Source organism: Macaca nemestrina, chromosome 15 (assembly GCF_043159975.1).
Source record: "Macaca nemestrina isolate mMacNem1 chromosome 15, mMacNem.hap1, whole genome shotgun sequence".
Taxonomy (NCBI): Eukaryota; Metazoa; Chordata; class Mammalia; order Primates; family Cercopithecidae; genus Macaca; species Macaca nemestrina.
Genome location: NC_092139.1, coordinates 23,289,305 through 23,309,219, shown reverse-complemented (window position 1 = coordinate 23,309,219; position 19,915 = coordinate 23,289,305). Strand labels below are relative to the sequence as shown.

General features: G+C 39.6%; 1 protein-coding gene across 8 annotated transcripts in view; it reads right to left on the bottom strand.

The window, feature by feature from the left end:
- The window catches only part of LOC105496364 (chromodomain helicase DNA binding protein 6), a 214,516-nt gene that overhangs the window by 95,399 nt on the left and 99,202 nt on the right, over nt 1-19,915 (bottom strand). For all 8 annotated transcript variants that reach the window (XR_011613333.1, XM_071079296.1, XM_071079297.1 and 5 more), the window contains 4 exons: nt 18,101-18,250; nt 4,434-4,496; nt 3,359-3,417; nt 2,577-2,694 (listed from right to left, as the gene is read on the bottom strand). Coding sequence is in view for 7 of the 8 variants with exons in the window: in XM_071079296.1 (XP_070935397.1) it covers nt 2,577-2,694; nt 3,359-3,417; nt 4,434-4,496; nt 18,101-18,250 (390 nt within the window). In the remaining variant the exon portion in view is untranslated. The remainder of the gene's footprint in view (nt 1-2,576; nt 2,695-3,358; nt 3,418-4,433; nt 4,497-18,100; nt 18,251-19,915) is intronic.

Sequence of the window (19,915 nt, the reverse complement as noted above, 5' to 3'; positions counted from 1 at the left end):
AGTGCCTATGAGCTAAACACTGCTATAAACATTGTGTCCTTTATTATTCATAACAGTCAAGATACAGAAACAACCTAAGTGTCCATCAAGGGATGAATGGATAAAGAAAGTGGGATGTATATATCCACACAACAGAATATCATTCAGCTTTAAAAAAGAAGGAAATTCCGGCCGGGCACGGTGGCTCACGCCTGTAATCCCAGTACTTTGAGAGGCTGAGGTGGGCAGATCATGAGGCCAGAAGATCGAGACCATCCTGGCTAACGCGGTGAAACCCTGTCTCTGCTAAAAATACAAAAATTAGCCGGGTGTGGTGGCGGGCGCCTGTAGTCCCAGCTACTCGGGAGGCTGAGACAGGAGAATGGCATGAACCCGGGAGGCGGAGCTTGCAGTGAGCCGAGATCGTGCCACTGCACTCCAGCCTGGGCGATGAGCAAGACTCCATCTCAAAAAAAAAAAAAAAAAAAAAAAGGAAATCCCATCATTTGCAACAACATGGATGAACCTGGAGGATGTTATACAAAGTAAAATAAACCTGACACACAAAAACAAAGATAAGTGTATGATCTCACTTATATGTGGAACATAAAATAATCAAACTTGTAGAAGCAGAGAGTAAAATGGCGGTTGCCAGGGATGAAAGGGAGGGGTAAATGGGGAGGAAGACACCAGTCAAAGGGTAAAAAATTGCAGTTATTCAGGATGAATAAATTCTGGAGACCTAATGTATAGAATGGTGATGACAGTTAAAAATACTGTATTATACATTTGAAATTTTCTAAAAGGATAAATCTCAAGTGTTCTCACCCTAAGGTGGGAAAAAAGAAAGAAAAAAATCCCCTAACTATGTGAGGTGATGGATATGCTCACTAGCTGGACTATAGTGATTATTTTACAATGTACACATATATTAAAACATCAAGTTGTATACCTTAAATATACATGTTTGTCAATTATACTCCAATAAAGCTGAAAATGGCAAGAAAATTATCACCTAATCCTTGCAGGTACTCTGTGAGGCTGATTCTATCAGGAGTCCTGCTTTTTCCTATGATACTGAGTTTGAAGGAGCTTATGCCACGGCCTGAGGCCACCCAGATGTGTGTGAGGGTGGGCTGGGAGGGGCAGTTTGACTGCAGAGCCCAGGCTCTTAGCATTGTGCAGTCCGCTCTCCACCTATGCCCCATTCCCACCATGACAGTCCTCTTGCAGCTGCCCTCAGGTTTTGCAAAGTCCCTCGCTGAATCCTGGTACCCAAATGAACCTAACATTTAGGAATGAAAAGAGCCTGGTACAGCAGGACTGTTCTATTGGTGCAGTCCAGGATTAGTAGGATTAGTTTACTTTTTAAGCAGCCACTTCCTACTCTTGACACACAATAAATGTGTAGTTACTTAAACTGGCAATGTCTTTTCTCCCTAGAACTGCTACCCAGTCATTTTCCTCACTTCAGAACTAGAAAGATTCCAAGAACAATGTAGGATATTACATTTATTCCTACATTTATTCATCCTAGCCTGTCCAGGCAAACCCAGGCTGATTCTGTCATTTATCCTCCCAGTATTGGGTCTGGTTAGGACGTCTCCTGGGTCTTCAGGAGTTAGGATTTAGTCAGGAGTCTACGTCTGTGCATGTGGGAAGTTGCAGGCTCTTGGAGCCTGAGTTTCCCCGACGTGTGCTTTAGCTACCTCATAAAGCAGCTGGAAATAATGGATATAAAGCTCTACTCAAAACTAAGTTATTATTTATATCACAAAAATATTTACCCAAGTTACTAATAAATATGTTGAATAGGTCAAGACCAAAGGCAGTGTTATAGGAACTACTCTTCAGTATTATTCCTCCTTAATTTCATGTGTTCCAATATTCTCAAGAGCCTTTCCTTTCCACAAAAATATGAACTCTTGTTGCATTATTTCTATATACCCCAGCACAGTTTTCTCTATTCTCAGCCAAGGAAAAACCACTGCTTTAGGAATAGATCAGAAAACAGACACAAAGGGCTATGTAGGCTATATTACAGGGTTTAGACTTTATTCCAAGAATAACACATTAAGGTTAAGGTTTGTGGCATTTTCTGATATATAGCACTTACAGATTTGTTTAATATTAAAATCCATCAGTCCTTCCTCTTGCTGTAGGTACAATATTTAGAAATTCCCAAGTTTACATAAATAAAATTATTTGTTTACTTTCTCACACTTTTAGATTTGTTTTTTTTTTTTCATTCAAATTTTAGGACCTTCTGAAATGTCCTTTTTGGGTTGTGGGGGGTTGAGGGAGCAGGGATGAAAGAATTGTGTGCATATTCCTCTCACTCTAGCTATTTATTAGTATTCACACCAAGATGCATGCTCTTATGAGTTGTCAGTTTATAAGGTTTGATCCTGAACTTTGGTGGATACTTCTCTTTGACTTGAATCTAGACTAGTTTTGTTGCAAATCAGCACACATTTATCAATTTGACTTGAGCAACAGATCTGTATAGGACTTTAACTTGGACTCAGAAACATAAACACAGTATTTACTGCTGCAAGAAAAGCAGCAGTCAAATGAGTCAGTAAATATTGCTTCACCTCCGTAAAAATGTGCTTCATCTGGGCTTGTTTATTCCTAAATCGCTTGATCTTCTGTGCGATGCGAGGATCCTTTTCGAGCTCTTCCATTGTGGCCCATTTACAATGTAAGTAGGAACTATCCAAAGACATACAAATTGTCAGGCAAGCACATAACTAGCAAATGATTGAGCTTTAAGGTGTTCAATAAACAGGGTGACCATCTAACACAGAAATAGTAAAATGGTTTATTGTGCAACTGCTGCAGATTGGGCTTAGAAAGACCTTCCTCTTAAGGGCAACAACAGAAAACAAAACAAAATGGAGTAATTCCAAGCAACTGATCTCTCTGCAGCTTCTAGAGAAACTGGCCAAGAACAGAGGCAGTGCAGGTGTGGGCAGGTTATCATTAACACACGTTAGTGAAAGTGGGCTGTAGCAGAAATGAAAAAATGTAAGAGGGGAAAAGAGCATATGCTACAGGAGAGTGGTTCTCCACCCTGGTTGCATATGAGAATTCCCCAAGGAGTTTTAAAAAAACAACAATCCTTGGGCCCCACTGAGTATGAGTCGATGGTCTTGGGTGGAGCAAGGGCTTCAGTGGTTTAAAAAAGCTCTCCAGGTAATTCTGTGTGCAGCTATAATTGAGTGTTACTGCCTAAGGTAAACTTTGGTCAGCCAAGACCTGTGGGTCATGCCTTAGAGGCAAGACTCTGAAGATGCAGTAGGTAATAAAGTCACAAGAGAAAGAAAGTTTTATTCATATAAAACCCAAATACAGAGAATACTTTAAATAGACGTACAAATTTCTATACTTAACGTAGAACAGCTCCAAGTCAAATGGAGGTTCTCCTGGGTGAACCTGTAACAAATAGCAAGCAGTTATCAGCCCAGATCCCAGGCAGATCACCCTTATTGAGCCAAAAGAAAACAGGTAATCAACATCTCTGCCTGATTTCCATAAAGATTTCTTGAGCATATTTTCATTTTCCCACGCCTTTTCCTGATACCTATTGGTCAGGTTTTCCAAAGGTGGAATACAGAGCTGCAAGGTAAAAAATTGATCTTCGTGCTGTCCTTCCAAGGTCTAGGCTGGGACGGCACTCAGCTGATAAACCCAAACTGGCCCAGGTCTCTTGAGAAATGTCAGGACCAGAGCCTGGTATGGAAGTGACTACATTCGACTCTGGTGTCCCCCTAACGCCTCACTTCTGAAACGCCAATGGTATTCACTCTCCAAGTAAGGAAGTTTACTTTCATAAATACTTGAAGAGGAAGCCATGCTCTCACCAGCACCAACATACTCTACCACTCCAGGAATTTCCTCTAGGTGATTCCTACAATGGCCCTGAGATGTCTGAAGAAAAGAACCCCCACAACATTTCCATTAGGACTCATATAGGGGTGTGTGTGTGTGTGTATATATATATATATTTTAAATAGAGACAAGGTCTCACTATGTTGCCCAGGCTGGTCTTGAACTACTGGGCTCAAGCAATCCTCCGATGTTGGCCTCCCAAAATGTTGGGATTATAGGCATGAGCCACTGAACCTAGCCTCCATTACAACTTTTTTTCCATCTCTTCTTCTTGGCTCTCCGCTAAATTCTGGTGGGCTACAGCAGCTAAGGGATATATGCCTTTTGCTAGGATCAGAATGGAGGAAATCATTAGCTTGAGCCATTCTAGATATTTTAAGAGTTTTATGTCCTAAAATGCTCTATAGGGGTAAAAATAAGTGTTGGCTAGCCAGACAATATTCTTGCCTAGCTCTCACTCCAGCCAATAACGGTCATTCTAGGTTCTCTAGCCAAAAATCTCTTCATAGAAGATGTAATCTGTGCTAATGATATAAAAGCGAGAAACACGAGCCACCAACCTCCTGGACAGTCTTAGATGCCAGGATCTTCTCAATGATGTTTGCATCATCTTCTGGAGGCTCCTGGGGACAAAGATGAAAAAAAAAAAGAAAATTGCTGGAACCACAGAATCCAAGAAAACAATACTATAAGAAATACTACAATAGGTACTACTTCATTCAAAAGTTCACCTTTGAGTACCAAGGCCTCCTGTCAGGCCACAGAGTGGTCAAAAGGTCACAAACATTTTACAAACCTAGAATTCAAAGTGGTGGTGGCTTCTAAGCTCTGGACACAACTATATTACAAGAGCAGAGATGTTTTTCAGATTCAATTTCAGATCTGCATTTAACATGCTTAAAATTGGTCTCGGACTTACCTTCTTTGCAAAACTACCTACGTGTTGATGGATAAAATTTTCAGAAAGTTCTGAGTCTGGGGTCTTAAAATTAGTTCTAATAGCTACCAGCTATTGACTTTAGGCAAGTCAATACCTCCTAGTCTTCAAATCTATTAAAATAGGAGTTAAAAATACATATCTCACTGGATCAGTGGCAAGATAAAATAGTATTACTGTGGGAAAAATGTTTTCACATACTACTCAAAATCAAGGTATAATTATTCTCTATTAAAATTGTACCATCTTTCCCCTTTTGTAGCTGGAAAAGGCTATTTCACAGATCATCCTTTGAATGTAAATCCCAACTGAAAACATATTCCTTTTTACCCTAGATAAACATCAACACTTCTGTGCTCCACGTCTCCACGAAATCTCTTTCTACAGAATATTTATAGTTAAAAAACACTGAATGTTTAACACTCTTTCTAGAACCTCGAGCAGCATTATTTCTTAGTGGTTTCGTATGCACAGTGACCTTTTCAGATCTATTACAATATGAAACTTAAAACACCATATGAAAAGAACACTCATCACAACAACGTAATTGCCAAATTCGGTATTCTGGGTTCCTGGCTGGAACGTCCCAGAAAGGTGATTTGTATACCTTCAGTCTACCCATTCTAGGGCGTAAAGCCATAAAATTATAGAAAACATCTCTTAAGATCTTAAATCAAGCTTTTCCCAGGAAAGTGATGATGGGTTAAAAGAAATGAGGAAGGCACATGGCGGAAAAGAATTATGGAAATCAGTAAGCAAAGCACAGACAGATGCTCCCAAAGGTTACAAATATTTACTAAGCTCTCTCAGACACATGGCATTGTGCCAGATGCCATGCAGAAGTTAATCCAAAACCACACACATCCCTTCTCACCACTCAACAGGAAGGCAAATAAACTATAATTACCATACAATAGAAGAAAGCGGTGCGAATACAGACTATGGTTTTGTTTCTCTGTTTAAGTATTTGTTCTGCTTGGTTCCTAAACATAGATAGGTGGCAGGGAGGAGGTGGCAGTTCACTGTTTATTGCTGTCTTCTCCCTTTACTACATAAACCTTCAGAGGGCAGGGATCCTTGTTTTATATACCGACATAGCTAGACCACGAAATGCATAATCAATAGGTATTTGTTGAATGCTGAATAACAAGGAAGAGGAAAAGAAAGAAGGAAATACTATGAGGAAATAAAGTGTCAAACTCTCTGAGGCCACAGAGTGGAGACAGCTATTTTTCTTGATTTACATCACTTAATTTAAGAAGTCTCCCCCTGCTCCATAAACTCAGACTTATACACTGTCAGGATGGTAACAGCAAAGGGCCAAAGCCAGGTGTACTTTAACGAACAGCAAGGACCATGACCACTGATCTTGCAGCCAACTAACTAAAGTCTGACTATGGCAAGTGGGCAGTGAACAGGTGCTAGATTAAGAGAAACTAGACTAATGAACCAGCTTCCTACCTCATTTCCTTCCTAAATTTTTATCCCACATTATTTATGGAGTGCTTTTAGTTTATGCACTGGTCTTACAGAAGTAAATGAGATATGTCTAGTCTTAGCCATCAAGGAACTATCAGGCATGCTAACATAATGCTTAGTTATTGAGGTATGGCATACTTATAGTATGCAGAAATCTCAAGTGTACATCTTGAATTTTTACATACACATATGCACTTATATAACTACCACTCAAGATCAAGTTATATAATTTTTCCAACACTCTGAAAAATCCTGTCCCCCCGTAAGTAACTAATATTCAGACTTCTACCACCATAGACTGGTTTTGTGTATTATTAAACCTCATGTAAACTGAATCGTACAGTAAATAGTTCATTCTTTTTTAACACTGTGTAGTATTTTGCAATATAAATACACTATCCACTCTACTGTTGAGGAATATTTGGTGTGCTTCCAATTTTTGTATTACACAAGAAATTCATGTAAATTATGTCTTTTGGTGGAAAAATATGCTAATTTATCTTGGATATATAACTAGCAGTAGAAATACTGGGTCATGGGGTAGGTAGATGACTAATTTTAATAAATATTATCAATAAATACATAATATTGTCAAAAATTTTCTCAGTGATTGTAAAAATTTTGATACCTACCAGCAAGGTATGGGAGTTCTGGGTGACCTGATATTGTCAGTCTTTAGCATGTTAGCCATTCTGGTGGATGTGTAGTGTTGTCTCTTTAATTCACATTTTCCTGATAACAGAGGATGCTGTGCCTCTTTTCATACGCTTACTGGTCATTTGGATATCCTCTTTTGTGAACCTCCTATTCAGGTCATTTGCCTATTTTATAAATTATTCTTTTTAATTTATTTTCAAGAATTATTTTAAATAAGAGTCCTCTCTCAGATACACAGATTACAAACATTGATACACAGATTACAAACATTTTCTACCAGTCTATGGTTTGCCTTTTCAATCCCTTAATGTGTCTTCTGATGAACAGAAATTCTATATAATCCATTTTATCAATCTTTTCTCTTATGAATAGTGTTTTTGTGTGCTGTTTAAGAAATTTGTGTTGTCACCAATGTCATTAAGCTACAAATGTAAATTGTAATTTTTATTTTAATCAAACTTTAAATTTAAATGTAATGTCATTTAATTTTAAATGTAATTTAAAATTTTCTAGTAGCCACACTAAAAAAGTAAAAAGAAACAGGTGCAAATAATTTTAATAATATATTTCACTTAAACCAATATATCTAAAATATTATCAATGTGTAATCAACTAAAAAATTAAAAAAAATTTTAATAGTCATTTGATACCAAGTCTTCAAAATATGGTATTTTATATTTATAGCACATCTTAATTCAAACTAGCTACATTTCAAGCACTCAATAGGCACATGTGGCTGATAGGGTCCATACTGGACAAGGTAGCTCTATTTTGTTCAGCTGATCTATTTGACTATCCTTACGGCAATACTGCCCCGTCTTCATTCCTATAGCCTGATTACAAAGTCTTACAGTTAAACTTTCCAATTTAGTTCTTTTTCATGACTGTCTCAGGTTATGCTAGATAGGTCTTCAGCATTTTCACATACATTTCCACCAATTAAAAAACGCCCTGCTTAGTTTTTGACTGGATTTGAATTATAAACATCTTAGCAGTATTAAATACCCGTATGTAGCTGGGCGTGGTGGCTCATGGCTGTAATCCCAGCACTTTGGGAGGTCGAGGCAGGTGGATCACTTGAGGTCAGGAGCTCGGGACCAGCCTGGCCAACACGGCGAAACCCTGTCTCTACTAAAAATACAAAAATTAGCTGGGTGTGGTGACGCATGCCTATAGTCCCAGGTACTCGGGACGCTGGAGTATTGCTTGAACCCGGGAGGTAGAGGTTGCAGTGAGCAAGATCACGCCACTGCACTCTAGCCTGAGTGACAGAGTGAGACTCCATCTCAAAAACAAAACAAAACAAAGCAAAGCAAAACCCCGTATGTGCTACATCTATTTGTTTAGGTCTTCTTTTTTCACGGCAATGTTTTTAGAATAGACAGCTTGTGTATTTTTTTGAGTTATTCCAGGGTATCTGATACCCTGATGCTATTACAAATGGGATTTAATAATTATCCTTTCCTGATGTTATGTTGCTAGTTTACAGAAATAAAAAACTCATGTATTTGCATATTGTCTTTGTATCCAGCAACTTAACTAAATCTACATTTATTATTTATAATGATTTGTTAGTACATTCTGTTCAATTTTCTACATATGCACTCATGTCATCTACAAATAATAAAAAAGTTTTACTACTCCCTTTCTAATCTTTTAACTTTTTATTTATTCTTTCTCTTTATTGTAGTGGCCAGGTCCTACATTGTATTTCTGAGTATAAATTATGACAGTGAAGTATTTTTCTTACTCCCAAATTCAGGAAAGAATGCATTCAATATTGTACTACTTAATACAATATTATCCATCAGATTTTCTCTTGCAGCTTTTAAATGTTCTCTCAGTCTCTGGTTTTTACAGTTTAAGATATGCCTAAGTATGGTTTTCTTTTTCTGTATTTTTCCTGCTTCAGAGTTATCTCATTTTGAATCTACTGGTTGATATCTTCCATCAGTTTAGGAATTCTTGGTCATTAGTTATATCTTCAAATGCTACTCTGCTCCAATCTCCTCTATCCCTAGGACTCCAATCAGAAATACTTAGAACTTTCGGCTGGGTGCAGTGGCTCACACGTGTAATCCCAACACTTTGGGAGGCCGAAGTGGGTGGATCACCTGATGTCAGGAGTTTGAGACCAGCCTTGCCAACACAGTGAAGCCCCATCTCTACTAAAAATACAAAAATTAGCTGGGCATGGTGGTGCACACCTGTAATCCCATCTACTTAGGAGGCTGAGGAAAGAGAATTGCTTGAACCCAGGAGGCAGAGGTTGCAGTGAGCTGAGATAGTACCACTGCACTCCAGCTTGGGTGATAGAGTGAGACTCTGTCTCAAAAAAAAAAAAAAAGAAAGAAATACATTAGAACTTTTAACTGCACCCCACTTGTCTCTCTCTCTCATGCTTTTACCTTTTGCTCTGTTTGATTCATTCTTTTTCCTCTATGTGCTTTAGAAATTTTCCATTGATCTGTCTTCATATTCACTCATCTTCTCTTCTGCTGCATCTAATCTACTTATAAACCTATCCACTTGGTCTTGAATTTTATAAACTGGATTTTTCGTTCTACACTGTTACCTGATTCTCTTTATAGATTTAATTCTCTGTTGGAAGTTTTCACTTTAAAATTCACCTTATCCATCTTTTCCTCTATTTTTTTTTTTTAAAACAGGATCTCACTCTGTCACCCAGGCTGAAGAGTGCAATGGAGCGATCTCACCTCACTAAAACCTCCACTTCCCGGGCTCCAATGATTCTCCAGCCTCAGACTTGCAAGTAGCTGAGACTAGAGGTGCAAGCCACCACACCCAGCTAATTTTTGTATTTTTTGTAGAGAAGGGTTTTGCCATGTTGCCCAGGTTGGCTTCGAAATTCTAAGCTCAAAGTGATACTCCAGCCTTGGCCTCCAAAAGTGCTGGGGTTATAGGCATGAGCCACTGTGCTGGCCCCCTCTATTTTCTTTAACATTTTAATCATAGTTATTTTAAAGTTCTTTCCCCCTGCCAACTCTAATATCTGGGTCACCTGGGGTCTGCTTCTATTATATAATTATTCTCTTAATTTTTAGCCACCTTTTCCAGCCTCTTTGAATGCCTAATATTTTTTACTTTATGTTGGACACTGTGGATAAACGAATTGTGGCAGCTCCAAACAGTATTTTGTACTACAAGTATTTCCCATTTTCTCTTAGACAACCAGGGCGAGGGGATGGTCCCTTTGATCCAGTCAGAGACTGAGTTGGGTTAGGACTGAGTTACTGTTTTAAGATTCAATCCACCTCTTATTTTACTGTTTTTGGAACATGAGTATCCAGGGTCACTGAGTGAGAGTGGCAGGTCTTTTTTCTCTTGAGCCCTGAAACATGCTCTATGGAGGTTTTGAGCTTAGTGTTTTAGTCTTCTGCCCCACGCAGGTTAAAAGTCCGACAAACACCTTAAGCGAGAGTCAGTATTCTGTGGTAGGTCCATTCCTTTAGTGATTTATTTGTCTCCTAAGTACCAGGCGACTGTGAAATTTCAATCTGCCTTCTGGCTGAACTCCTAGCTTCCTGGGATACCCCAGAATTCAGCAGAAGTCTCTTGAGGAAATCCCCTTGCTTTGGGGATTTCTTTAGTTTCCAAACATTCCACCAGCCCTGTATATTCAATCCCCAGTAGCATCAGATGGTTTCTCTTCTACCCAGAACAGTCTCTTTTGTTTAGGCCAAACCTGACCCTTAGCCCACTCCCAGAATTGGGAAATGTCTCCAGAGAAGAAAACAGCCAGTCATCATCAGCCCACCTAGGGATGAGCCTTACTGTCTGATATTTTAGTTCATCTCATTCTCGTTGCTTCCACAGCTATATGATGCCTTTAAAAAGAGCTTTTTGCAATTTATATATTTTTTCCAATGTTAACTCTCATTACTGGAGCAGTCTAGGGCCTAGTTTTTGGGTTTCTTCTCTTTTCTATCTGTATTCATTGTCTTGGTGATCTCACTCAGTCTCAGGGTTTTAAATACAGGCATCATCCAGCTCAGAACCTCTCCCCTGGCAATAGCCTCATATATGTAATTCCTATATGCCATCTCCACTTGAGTATCTCAGAGGTATTTCAAATTTAAAATATCCATACACTAAACTCCTATCCAACCCCTCTTTCCTACCCCTCCTACCTACAGTCTTCTCCCACCTGAGTTAGAGTAAGTTGGTACTCAAACAAAAAATCTTGGTGTAATCCTTGACTCTTCTCTTTCCTTTCCATACACCATATCTGATTGGCCTAGAAATCTTGTTGGCTCTATCTTCAAAGTATGTCCAAAACCCAGCCTATTTTTCACCATCTCCATTGCTTCTAACCTGGTCTGAACCACCTTCATTTCTCACCCAGATTATTCTCAAGAGTATCCTAACTTGTCTCCCTGCTTCTGTTCTTGCCCCACTAGTCTATTCTCAACATAACATCCAGAATGACCTTTTTTATTAAGCTATTCCTCTGCTTACACTGCTTAAAAGGTTTCTCTTTTAACTCAAAGTAAAACTAAACATCTTCCAATGTCTACAAATCCTACAGGGTCCATACCCACCCTCCTACCTCATCTGTTATGGTTCAGTTATCCTTGTCTATTCTTCATGCATACCATGCATGCCTCTACCTCAGGACTTTGTATAGACTATTCCCTCTGTCTAAGATGTTCTTCTGCCCTGCACAACTCCCTCTCTCCTTTACCTCCTTCTATTACTCGCTCAAATATTATACTTTTAGTGAAGGCAACTCTGACCACCCTATTTAAAATTGCAATCCTCACCCTGAATTCTGCATCACCCTTATTCTAATATATTTTTAGAATGGCATTTACTGCCATTGATGTACTGGTAATTTTCTTATTTAAGGTTTATTAATAGCCTCTCCCTATTTACTTCTACTCTTTGGAAGTTCTGACCTAGGTCCTTTGGCCTCCCATGCCATGTAGGTTCAAAATGTGGCAAATGTTGGAGGGAGAGACCAGTTGTGAATTTGTTGCAGGCTTTTCCACGAGGGCAGGAATTTCTGTCTCTTTTGTTCCCTGGTGTTATTTCCAGAAATTAGACAGTCCTTGGCATACAGTAGGTGCTCAATAAATATTTCTGAATAAATAATGTTAGGAGATTTTGCAATAGAACATGGTAACAGTAGTAAAAAGCAAGTACTATGAGAATACAGAAGCCAGAGCACTTGGGCGAATTAGAAGAGGCTCTGGAAATGATGTGACATATGAGTTATATCTGTGGGCAAGCAGTAAACTTTCACGACTGCTGACTACTTTCCCCACCTGCTCCTAAGTCTGTATACCCCAGACTAGCAAGCAAGCATCCACACATGTACACACACACTGAAAGGAACAAAGTTCTCTTCCTTACTACTAGATTGCTTCAAATATTTTCTTATTCTACCTACCATGAAGAATAAAAATGGTTTCTGATGATAGGAATTTGATTACAATTCAGAATATTTAACTAGGACCAAATCTAAAGAAACTTTAATACATGGATGAAGAAAGCACAGGACTTTGAATATTAAAAGAAGTCAGGGTTTAAACACTTTTCATTATAGGAAATTTTCAAGTGAAAATTAAGGAGTTTGAAATAAAATTTCAATTTGTTTTTTTGGCACTGTTAAAAAAGAGAGGGTAAGCACTCATGTTAAAGAATCAATAGTGATCATCCAAATATGGAAAACAGGTTTTTATTTTATCCTAATGAAATGAAAAGGGAGCAGCATTTCTGAAATACACATCGAAGTAGGAAGGAAACTGGAAAATCAGAATCTTTTTTTTTTTTTTTTCTGAACAGAGATTGTGCATAAGTACGATCATGTGTGTATAAACACTCAGTGTATACAGATACACACAGATATAAACTAAATCTGCTTGCCAGACACACTTCCATAACAACCATCTGTTCTCAACTGCTTGGAATTTCCTTAAATTATCCTTCAAAGAAGACCATTTTAATTCATACACTTTTTATGTCAGAGATTTATATAATCTTAATATTTTATCCTTAGGGAAAATTTTCAAAAACTTTTAACCCTATTTACCTTCAACCTCAACCAACTACCTCTCTTACCTCTATTTAGCAAACCATAAGGAGGGAGCATAACAAGAAGCAAATCAGGTTTGAAACCACAGTATTTATCAAGTGCCATGGAATATACAAAACCAGTATCAAGCTTTATGCCCAATTTCAAGGGGATTACACTCATTCAGGGAAGACAAAATAAACATGTCTGTCTTAGAAATATCCCAGGGTAAATGCTAATTGGTCAAACAGTAACTACAGTCCAATGAGAGTTCAGAAAGTGAAAACAGCATGGATTTCACAGCATAGGTGAGGTTTCAGTTGGGCCCTAAAGAACACTGGCTCATAAAAGAGGACAGCAAAGAGAAAGGTAAGATGAAATGAGAGATGAAAGAACAATCTTACAGGATGTATGATGCATATCTAGAATGCATGCTAAGTAACCTGCCTTATTAGACTGAAAGCATTACACAAAATGAGGAGTAGGAATGAGAGTAAACAGGTAGTGTGTGGCCACATCTTAAAAAAAAAAAGGAAAAGAAAAGAAAACACAGGAGTTTTGATCTAATAAGGGAGTTAAAAAGTAACCACCTTGGATTTCGTGAGCAGGAGACTGAGAAATACCAGCAATTCCCTGATATTTTGGGAAAGTTAGTCTGGTATCCGACTGGGGAGAGCAGAGAATTGTGGCAGGCAAACTACAGAAGTGTGTGCTGCAGTAAACTGTACACTGGGCTCAGCACAGGGGGTGGCAGCAGAAACCAAGAGGAAACAAATACAGGAAACAACCTAAAGACAGTGTGGGAATTGGTGGTTGTACCTAGTGAAGAAATGGGAAGACTCAAGAAATTACCCACCCAGGCAGAGCTGATAGGAGCCTTATGATGAAGGGCCCTAACGGACACTTCTGCACCGAGTCACACACGCTGGCACGAAGCTACGGCAATGCCAAATAGCAGCAAGGAGCCTCAGAAAAGAGGCCTGTCTGAGGGTTTAAGTGAGACAGAGATGAATACCAGTGAGGAAAAAGTGCCAGTATACGGAAATGGAGGAAACAAGAGCCTGGAAGAAGAGAAAAATCTCTTTCCTCTCTAATACAGAGGTTTAAACAAATCATACCAGTTTGAGTTTTAAAGCAGTTGAGGTTTAAACAAATCATTACCAGTTTCATACCATAATGAGTTTTAAACATATTTATTCACTCACTGAATAAGTATTTGATAAGTTCAACTAATAGGTCTTTATATTAGCTACCAACCAGCAGAAATATAAAGTTCTACCTATGCTAAGAAAAATTACAATAAATTAAAAAGTGATGCCTGTTTTTGCAAAACTCTGCAATCTGACTGGGGAACAATCAGGAGTGATCATCAAAGCAGTATGGCAGAGGCACTGAAAATCAGGACCATCACAGGCTATGAATAAGTGGTACAAGGGTCCCAGCTGAATTTAGACTTAGGGAATAATAATTACAATAATGAAAAACCTTATCGAGCAGAGGATGGAAAGTGCCACTTCATCTGAATAGTTCCTGGGAGTAAACGTAAATTTTATTTTATTGAAACTCTCCTACCTGAGAGGCACATAGGACAAAAAAAGATACAAATCCTACACTAACATAACTCATGGTTTAGAAGAAGGAAACAAAAAATTTGGCAGGTGTCCAAAGGACAAGGACAGTTAAACATATTAGAGTGCACTGAGAGTAAAGGGGAGGGGCACTTACCCCAGCTCGGAGGAGCAAGGCACTTTCGGGAGGAGGAAACAACTGAGCTCAGCCTGCCAGGTATAGAAAAAGGCCTATCAAAGAAGAGTGCGCTGTACGCAGACACAGAGCACAGCACAAGAGAAAACCACGAGCCAAAGCCTTATTCAAATTCAAGTCCTTCTGTTCCAAAAGGCAAAATCACACAAACCACCCAAATTGCAGGAGGCAAAAACTGAGACAGCCTTGCCAACAGTCTATACATTGTAAATAAAATACACCACAGAACTCTAAAAGTTTGTGTTCCAGACACCAAAATGAGTTTGACAAAGAATAAGAAAATAAAGAGTCACATTTAGGATGGAAACTTTTCTACCCCTGAATCCCAAGCTCGGGACTGTGCTACAGAGTCCAAAGCACAGCTGTGATAATATGCCATTCCTGAGCTAAAGTGAGTCGTGTGTAAAGATGTTTTAGCAACTCACCACTTGGTAACCAATGCTGAGGTTGTGATCTGGGGCTGGGACAAGGGCCAGCAGTCACAGAAGTGGGTTGAGCATGCTGAGAAGATACTGCACAGATCTGCAGAGAGATGGCAGTGGGGCCATTCTGGTGCTGACTCCAGCCCCTTCTCTGCCCCGAGCTAAAGCTAGCAGGCAGGCAGACACCCACCCAGAGAGCCCCAGGAGAAGGATATAGGAAAAAGCTTCCTCTTCTTCAGTGATTTTCTGTGCCACTGGATGTGCCTTGAGATTGCCTGGAATCCTAGATGAGATTCAAGGCTTTCAGGCTTTTCGTTAGTGTGGGAAATCTTTGTTCAAACTTCCTCAGGAAGCCCAGTATGTAAAAACAGTTTTAAGTGGAGCTGTTTTGGTTCTGCAGCAACTAGGACTCTACAGAGCACCAATTTTGAAAATCACTCGGTAAGCCGATATCTCCAGTACCCTCACTGGCTGTGTGGCCTGCCCTGCATGCTAGGCCAGGCCTTGGCTCAGAGGCCAGCCCCACACGGTCGCACTTCTCTGAATGCCAAAGCCAAAACCATCAATCAGGCCTCTCTCTTCCTTAAATTTGGTAAATTTTTTTGAGATATAATTCAGATTCTAATTTATGTTTCTCCATATATAAACCCTCTCTTTGCTATATCCTTAGAAGAAAAAAAAGAGTCTTAATAAGATACCCAACATTTCCTGAATTATTTCTGTTAGTTAGATCAGCTACTGCTGCCCTTCAGGTGCCAGGGGAGAAGTCATAACAACATCTGAAATATGGTTAATGGCTTAGGCTAAATGGCTACTAGGAGAAAATCAAATTCCGTATAGTGTTTTAACTACCAAACCAACCATAACATCCCCAAGGAATGAAAACCCCATTACAAAGCAATACAATTCTATCACCTCATGGCAGTCTTGCAAGGGCTATTTTTAAATATTAATATTTGCTTGAAAAGTATTATAGTGACAATACATCAAATTATTATTCCTACTGTTACATTCATTAGTTGGATAACCCTTAGCAGAGACATGAAATCAACTCTTACATGCTAGTCACTGATTAATTGCTGCTATGTAACTCTGACCTGGATCGTTCTGGGCTTCAGTTTCTTCATTGTTAAAATAGGGACAATAGTCCCTGCTCCCTGCTACTTTCTATGCAAACATAGAGTGAAAGAATATGTGGAATTATATGAAAATGGTTTAAGTTGGAGGCAAGGTAGTCAAGGAAGATAAAGTATTATCAGCTTCCATAAGATACACTAGCATCCAGGAGGAATGACAGGTATTTGTGATGCTACCACTCCATACAGAGTGTGAATTCTGCCAAGTCAGCAACAGTTGACTCCATAACAACAGACAGCCATGTCCCAGAATGTGCTCTTGGCAATAACGCCCCTCCTACATGCACAGCCTGCTTCTTGTCTTGCTTTTCACTTCTTCTCTATAAGCTCCTTGGCACAGACCTCCTTCTTTTCAACATTTAACCCTTCTCTCCTTTCTAGTGCCTCTGTATCAAGTGCTAATACTATCATCTTCTTTCTTGACACTGCTGCCAACAGAAACTGCTAAAATGCAAATACAGTGGTCCTACTCCTCTGCTTCAACACATCAGTGCCTCCTATCCCTTGTCCAATCTGCATGATAAAAACAAAATTCCTTAGGTGATATTCAAGGCCCTTCACACTGTGACTGCTCCTACCTCTCAGTCCTCCTCTCTCACCACCCCTCAAATTACACCCCAGCATCCAGCCAAGATTATCCATTTGTCATATCACAGCTTGTGGTGCCATTCAGTTTCTGGGGCTTTATGAAGTTCATGCTGGAAAAGTTCCTCCTAAGTCCTTGTCTTCCTATACATCTGACCAGTCTTGCTTCTGTGCAGCCTCTGTACCCAGCACATCTAGACTCGCAATACAAGCCTGTTGAATCAGAGTTCCGAGTTCCAACTGTAATTACTAGTTCATTTGATCTCATCCACTTAACAGCTATTTATTACACAAAAGACTTTTACATTCTTTTTTTTTTTTTTTTTTTTGAGACAGTGTCTTGCTCTGTCACCCAGGCTGGAGTGTAATGATGCGATCTTAGCTCACTGCAACCTCTGCTTCCCAGGTTCAAGTGATTCTTGTGCCTCAATCTCCCAAGTAGCTGGGATTACAGGCCTGCACCACCATGACCAGCTAATTTTTGTATTTTTTTTTTTGTAGAGACGGGGTTTTGCCATGTTGCCCATGTTGATCTCGAACTTCCGGCCTCAAGTGATCCACCTGCCTCAGACCCCCCAAAGTGCTGGGATTACAGGTGTAAGCCACCACGCCCGGCCAAGACTTTCACATTTTTAATGAGAGACAAATAAAACAACATCAGAGATCAGATACATTCAAATGCAATTTGTGTTGTGGTAAGTGCTTTAAGGAAGCATACAAGGGGCTGAAATAGAACATCACTGGGATGAGGGGCAGGAATCTACTTTAGATAAAAGAGTCAAGAAGGATCTCTCTAAGGAGATAACATTTTAGGCAAAACTGATAAACCAGTCATGTAAAGCATTCCAAGCAGAAGGAAGAACAGAGGCAAAGGTCTACAGGTGGAAAAGGACTGTTAGTTCAATGCATTAAAAGACAGTCAGTCTTTTGGCTGGAGAGTAATGGGACAGGGAAAAATTGTTTATCTAAAAAAATGAAGAATTTGGTGAAACAAGGCGAGAGTGTGATGTAGAGGGTCCTGCTGAGCACAGTAAGGAGTCTGAATGTTATTCCCAGTGCAACAAGAAGTTATTTGAAGGCTACATGAAGGCTACAAGCAGCAGTTAAAATGATCTGACTTATGCTTTAGCAAAGGGCCAAGAAACAACTCTGTCATCTAGGTCAAAATGACTGTCCAGCCAAAGTCAGTACCCTCATGCAAAGGCCATACCTCCGCCTGCCAGGCCAGTGTAGAAGCTGAGAGTGCAGACGTTCGACCAGCTCCAAGAACAGCAATTGTTTCCCCATCATCATCCACCACTTTGAAGTCCAGGTCCTCATTGTATTTTCTGCGCTTTACTTGCCTTCCCGAGCGTCGTTTCTGCAGGGCAAACACACCCGTCAGAGAAACTCTCTGAGTGAAAGACAACAGCCTACATAAGAAGACCCGCATCTACATTTACTAATAAGCCAAGGAGAGCTTTCTTGCCTTACAAAAGAAATCTTTCTTAAAGACAACTCTTTTAAGGACTAAATTCAGTCAAAATGGGATCTAGCGGAGTAGGGGACAGAACAAAAGCTCAATCTCCAAATTGCCATGATCCACTAAAAAGAAGGGGTAATGTCTCACTGTCCAGTAAGACGTGTTCTGTTGATCAACGGTAGTGACTTTCCCCCTTTCAGAATCCACTTTTCCTCCAATAAAACAAGGATGGGAGCTGAACTCTATCATCTTTTGGGTCCCTTCCAGCACTTGCTGGAAGCACAGATTTTATGACATGATGACAGTTTTTTATTGTTTTTGCTTAAATTCACCATCCTTACTGTGTACTTCTAAAAATGTAGTTAGAAAACTAGTTAGTATCAATTTTTTGGATTTACTCTGAGAATCTCGTAATGCTTCCTGAAATGCAGGGAGACATCTTAAGTGTGACAAAACAAGGTTCCTAAGTCACCTTGACTGTGATGATCTAAGGATTCATCTCTAATTAAGAAGCCTGTACCTTTTAATATTCAACAACAAAACAGCCCAGTGGCTTTCCACAAACAGAACAGCATACAGTTCATCTCTACATACTCATCATATCTCAACAGTAGAATCACTTCAGGGAACCATTTACCAGCCAGTTCACTCTCAAATATTTAAATCTTAAAAAACAAAAGCAAAAGCAAAATCCCACCTCTCTTTTCTTCTACAAGATACCTCCTGAGCATCTCTCTTGTGTTCCTATCACTTCTTCACTAAGTTGCCTCTAGGATGTTTTACTTTATACGAGGGATTCCACATAAAAACCTCTCCCCAACACCACATACGGATCACCATTCTACAAACACCTAATACCCTGCCAAATTCCATCAACTCAGTGTGCCTGGCTCCTCTGCCAATCTAGACACTTAACAGCCACCAGCCCCAGTTTATAGGCAGTGAGGAGTCTGCTCTGACACCAGACACTGCTGCTTATTAATACTATGACATTACTAGCTGTCATTTTCCTACAGGGAAGAGCAGTGAGAAACCCATGAAGGTCCAGATGATCCTGGAAGGTATAGTACGTCAGTCTTATTCTAAATGAGCCTTGCAGCAGCATGGCTCAGATAAATTGCTATGAATATCAGAGGAAACAGAGCACTTTCAAATATTAGCCTTCATGCTCAAGAGCGGTTATTAACTCAGAAAATCCCTAACACTGTCATGGGCACACTTTGGCATATTTTTAGGAATCTGGTTTAGACGGGCAACTCCATGTTTCCATGTTTGGCCAAACTTTCCTTACTTGTTGGCATAATGGATACATTTCTGACTTTCCCAGCATCTGGGATTATGAAAATGTCCTTGTACAGGCTGGCCTGGCACTCTGAGCACTAAATGCATTACCTGCATGGCAAAAGAGGCCTTACAAGCTTGGCTCACAACTTTGTTTTCCACATCAACTCCTTCTGCAGCCTAATATCCTGCTACTTTTCAGGAATGAGGCAAACACCACTAGAAAACTGGGATATCATTAGTATACTGATCGGGCTAGGGAGCGTGCTAGAGATAGGCATA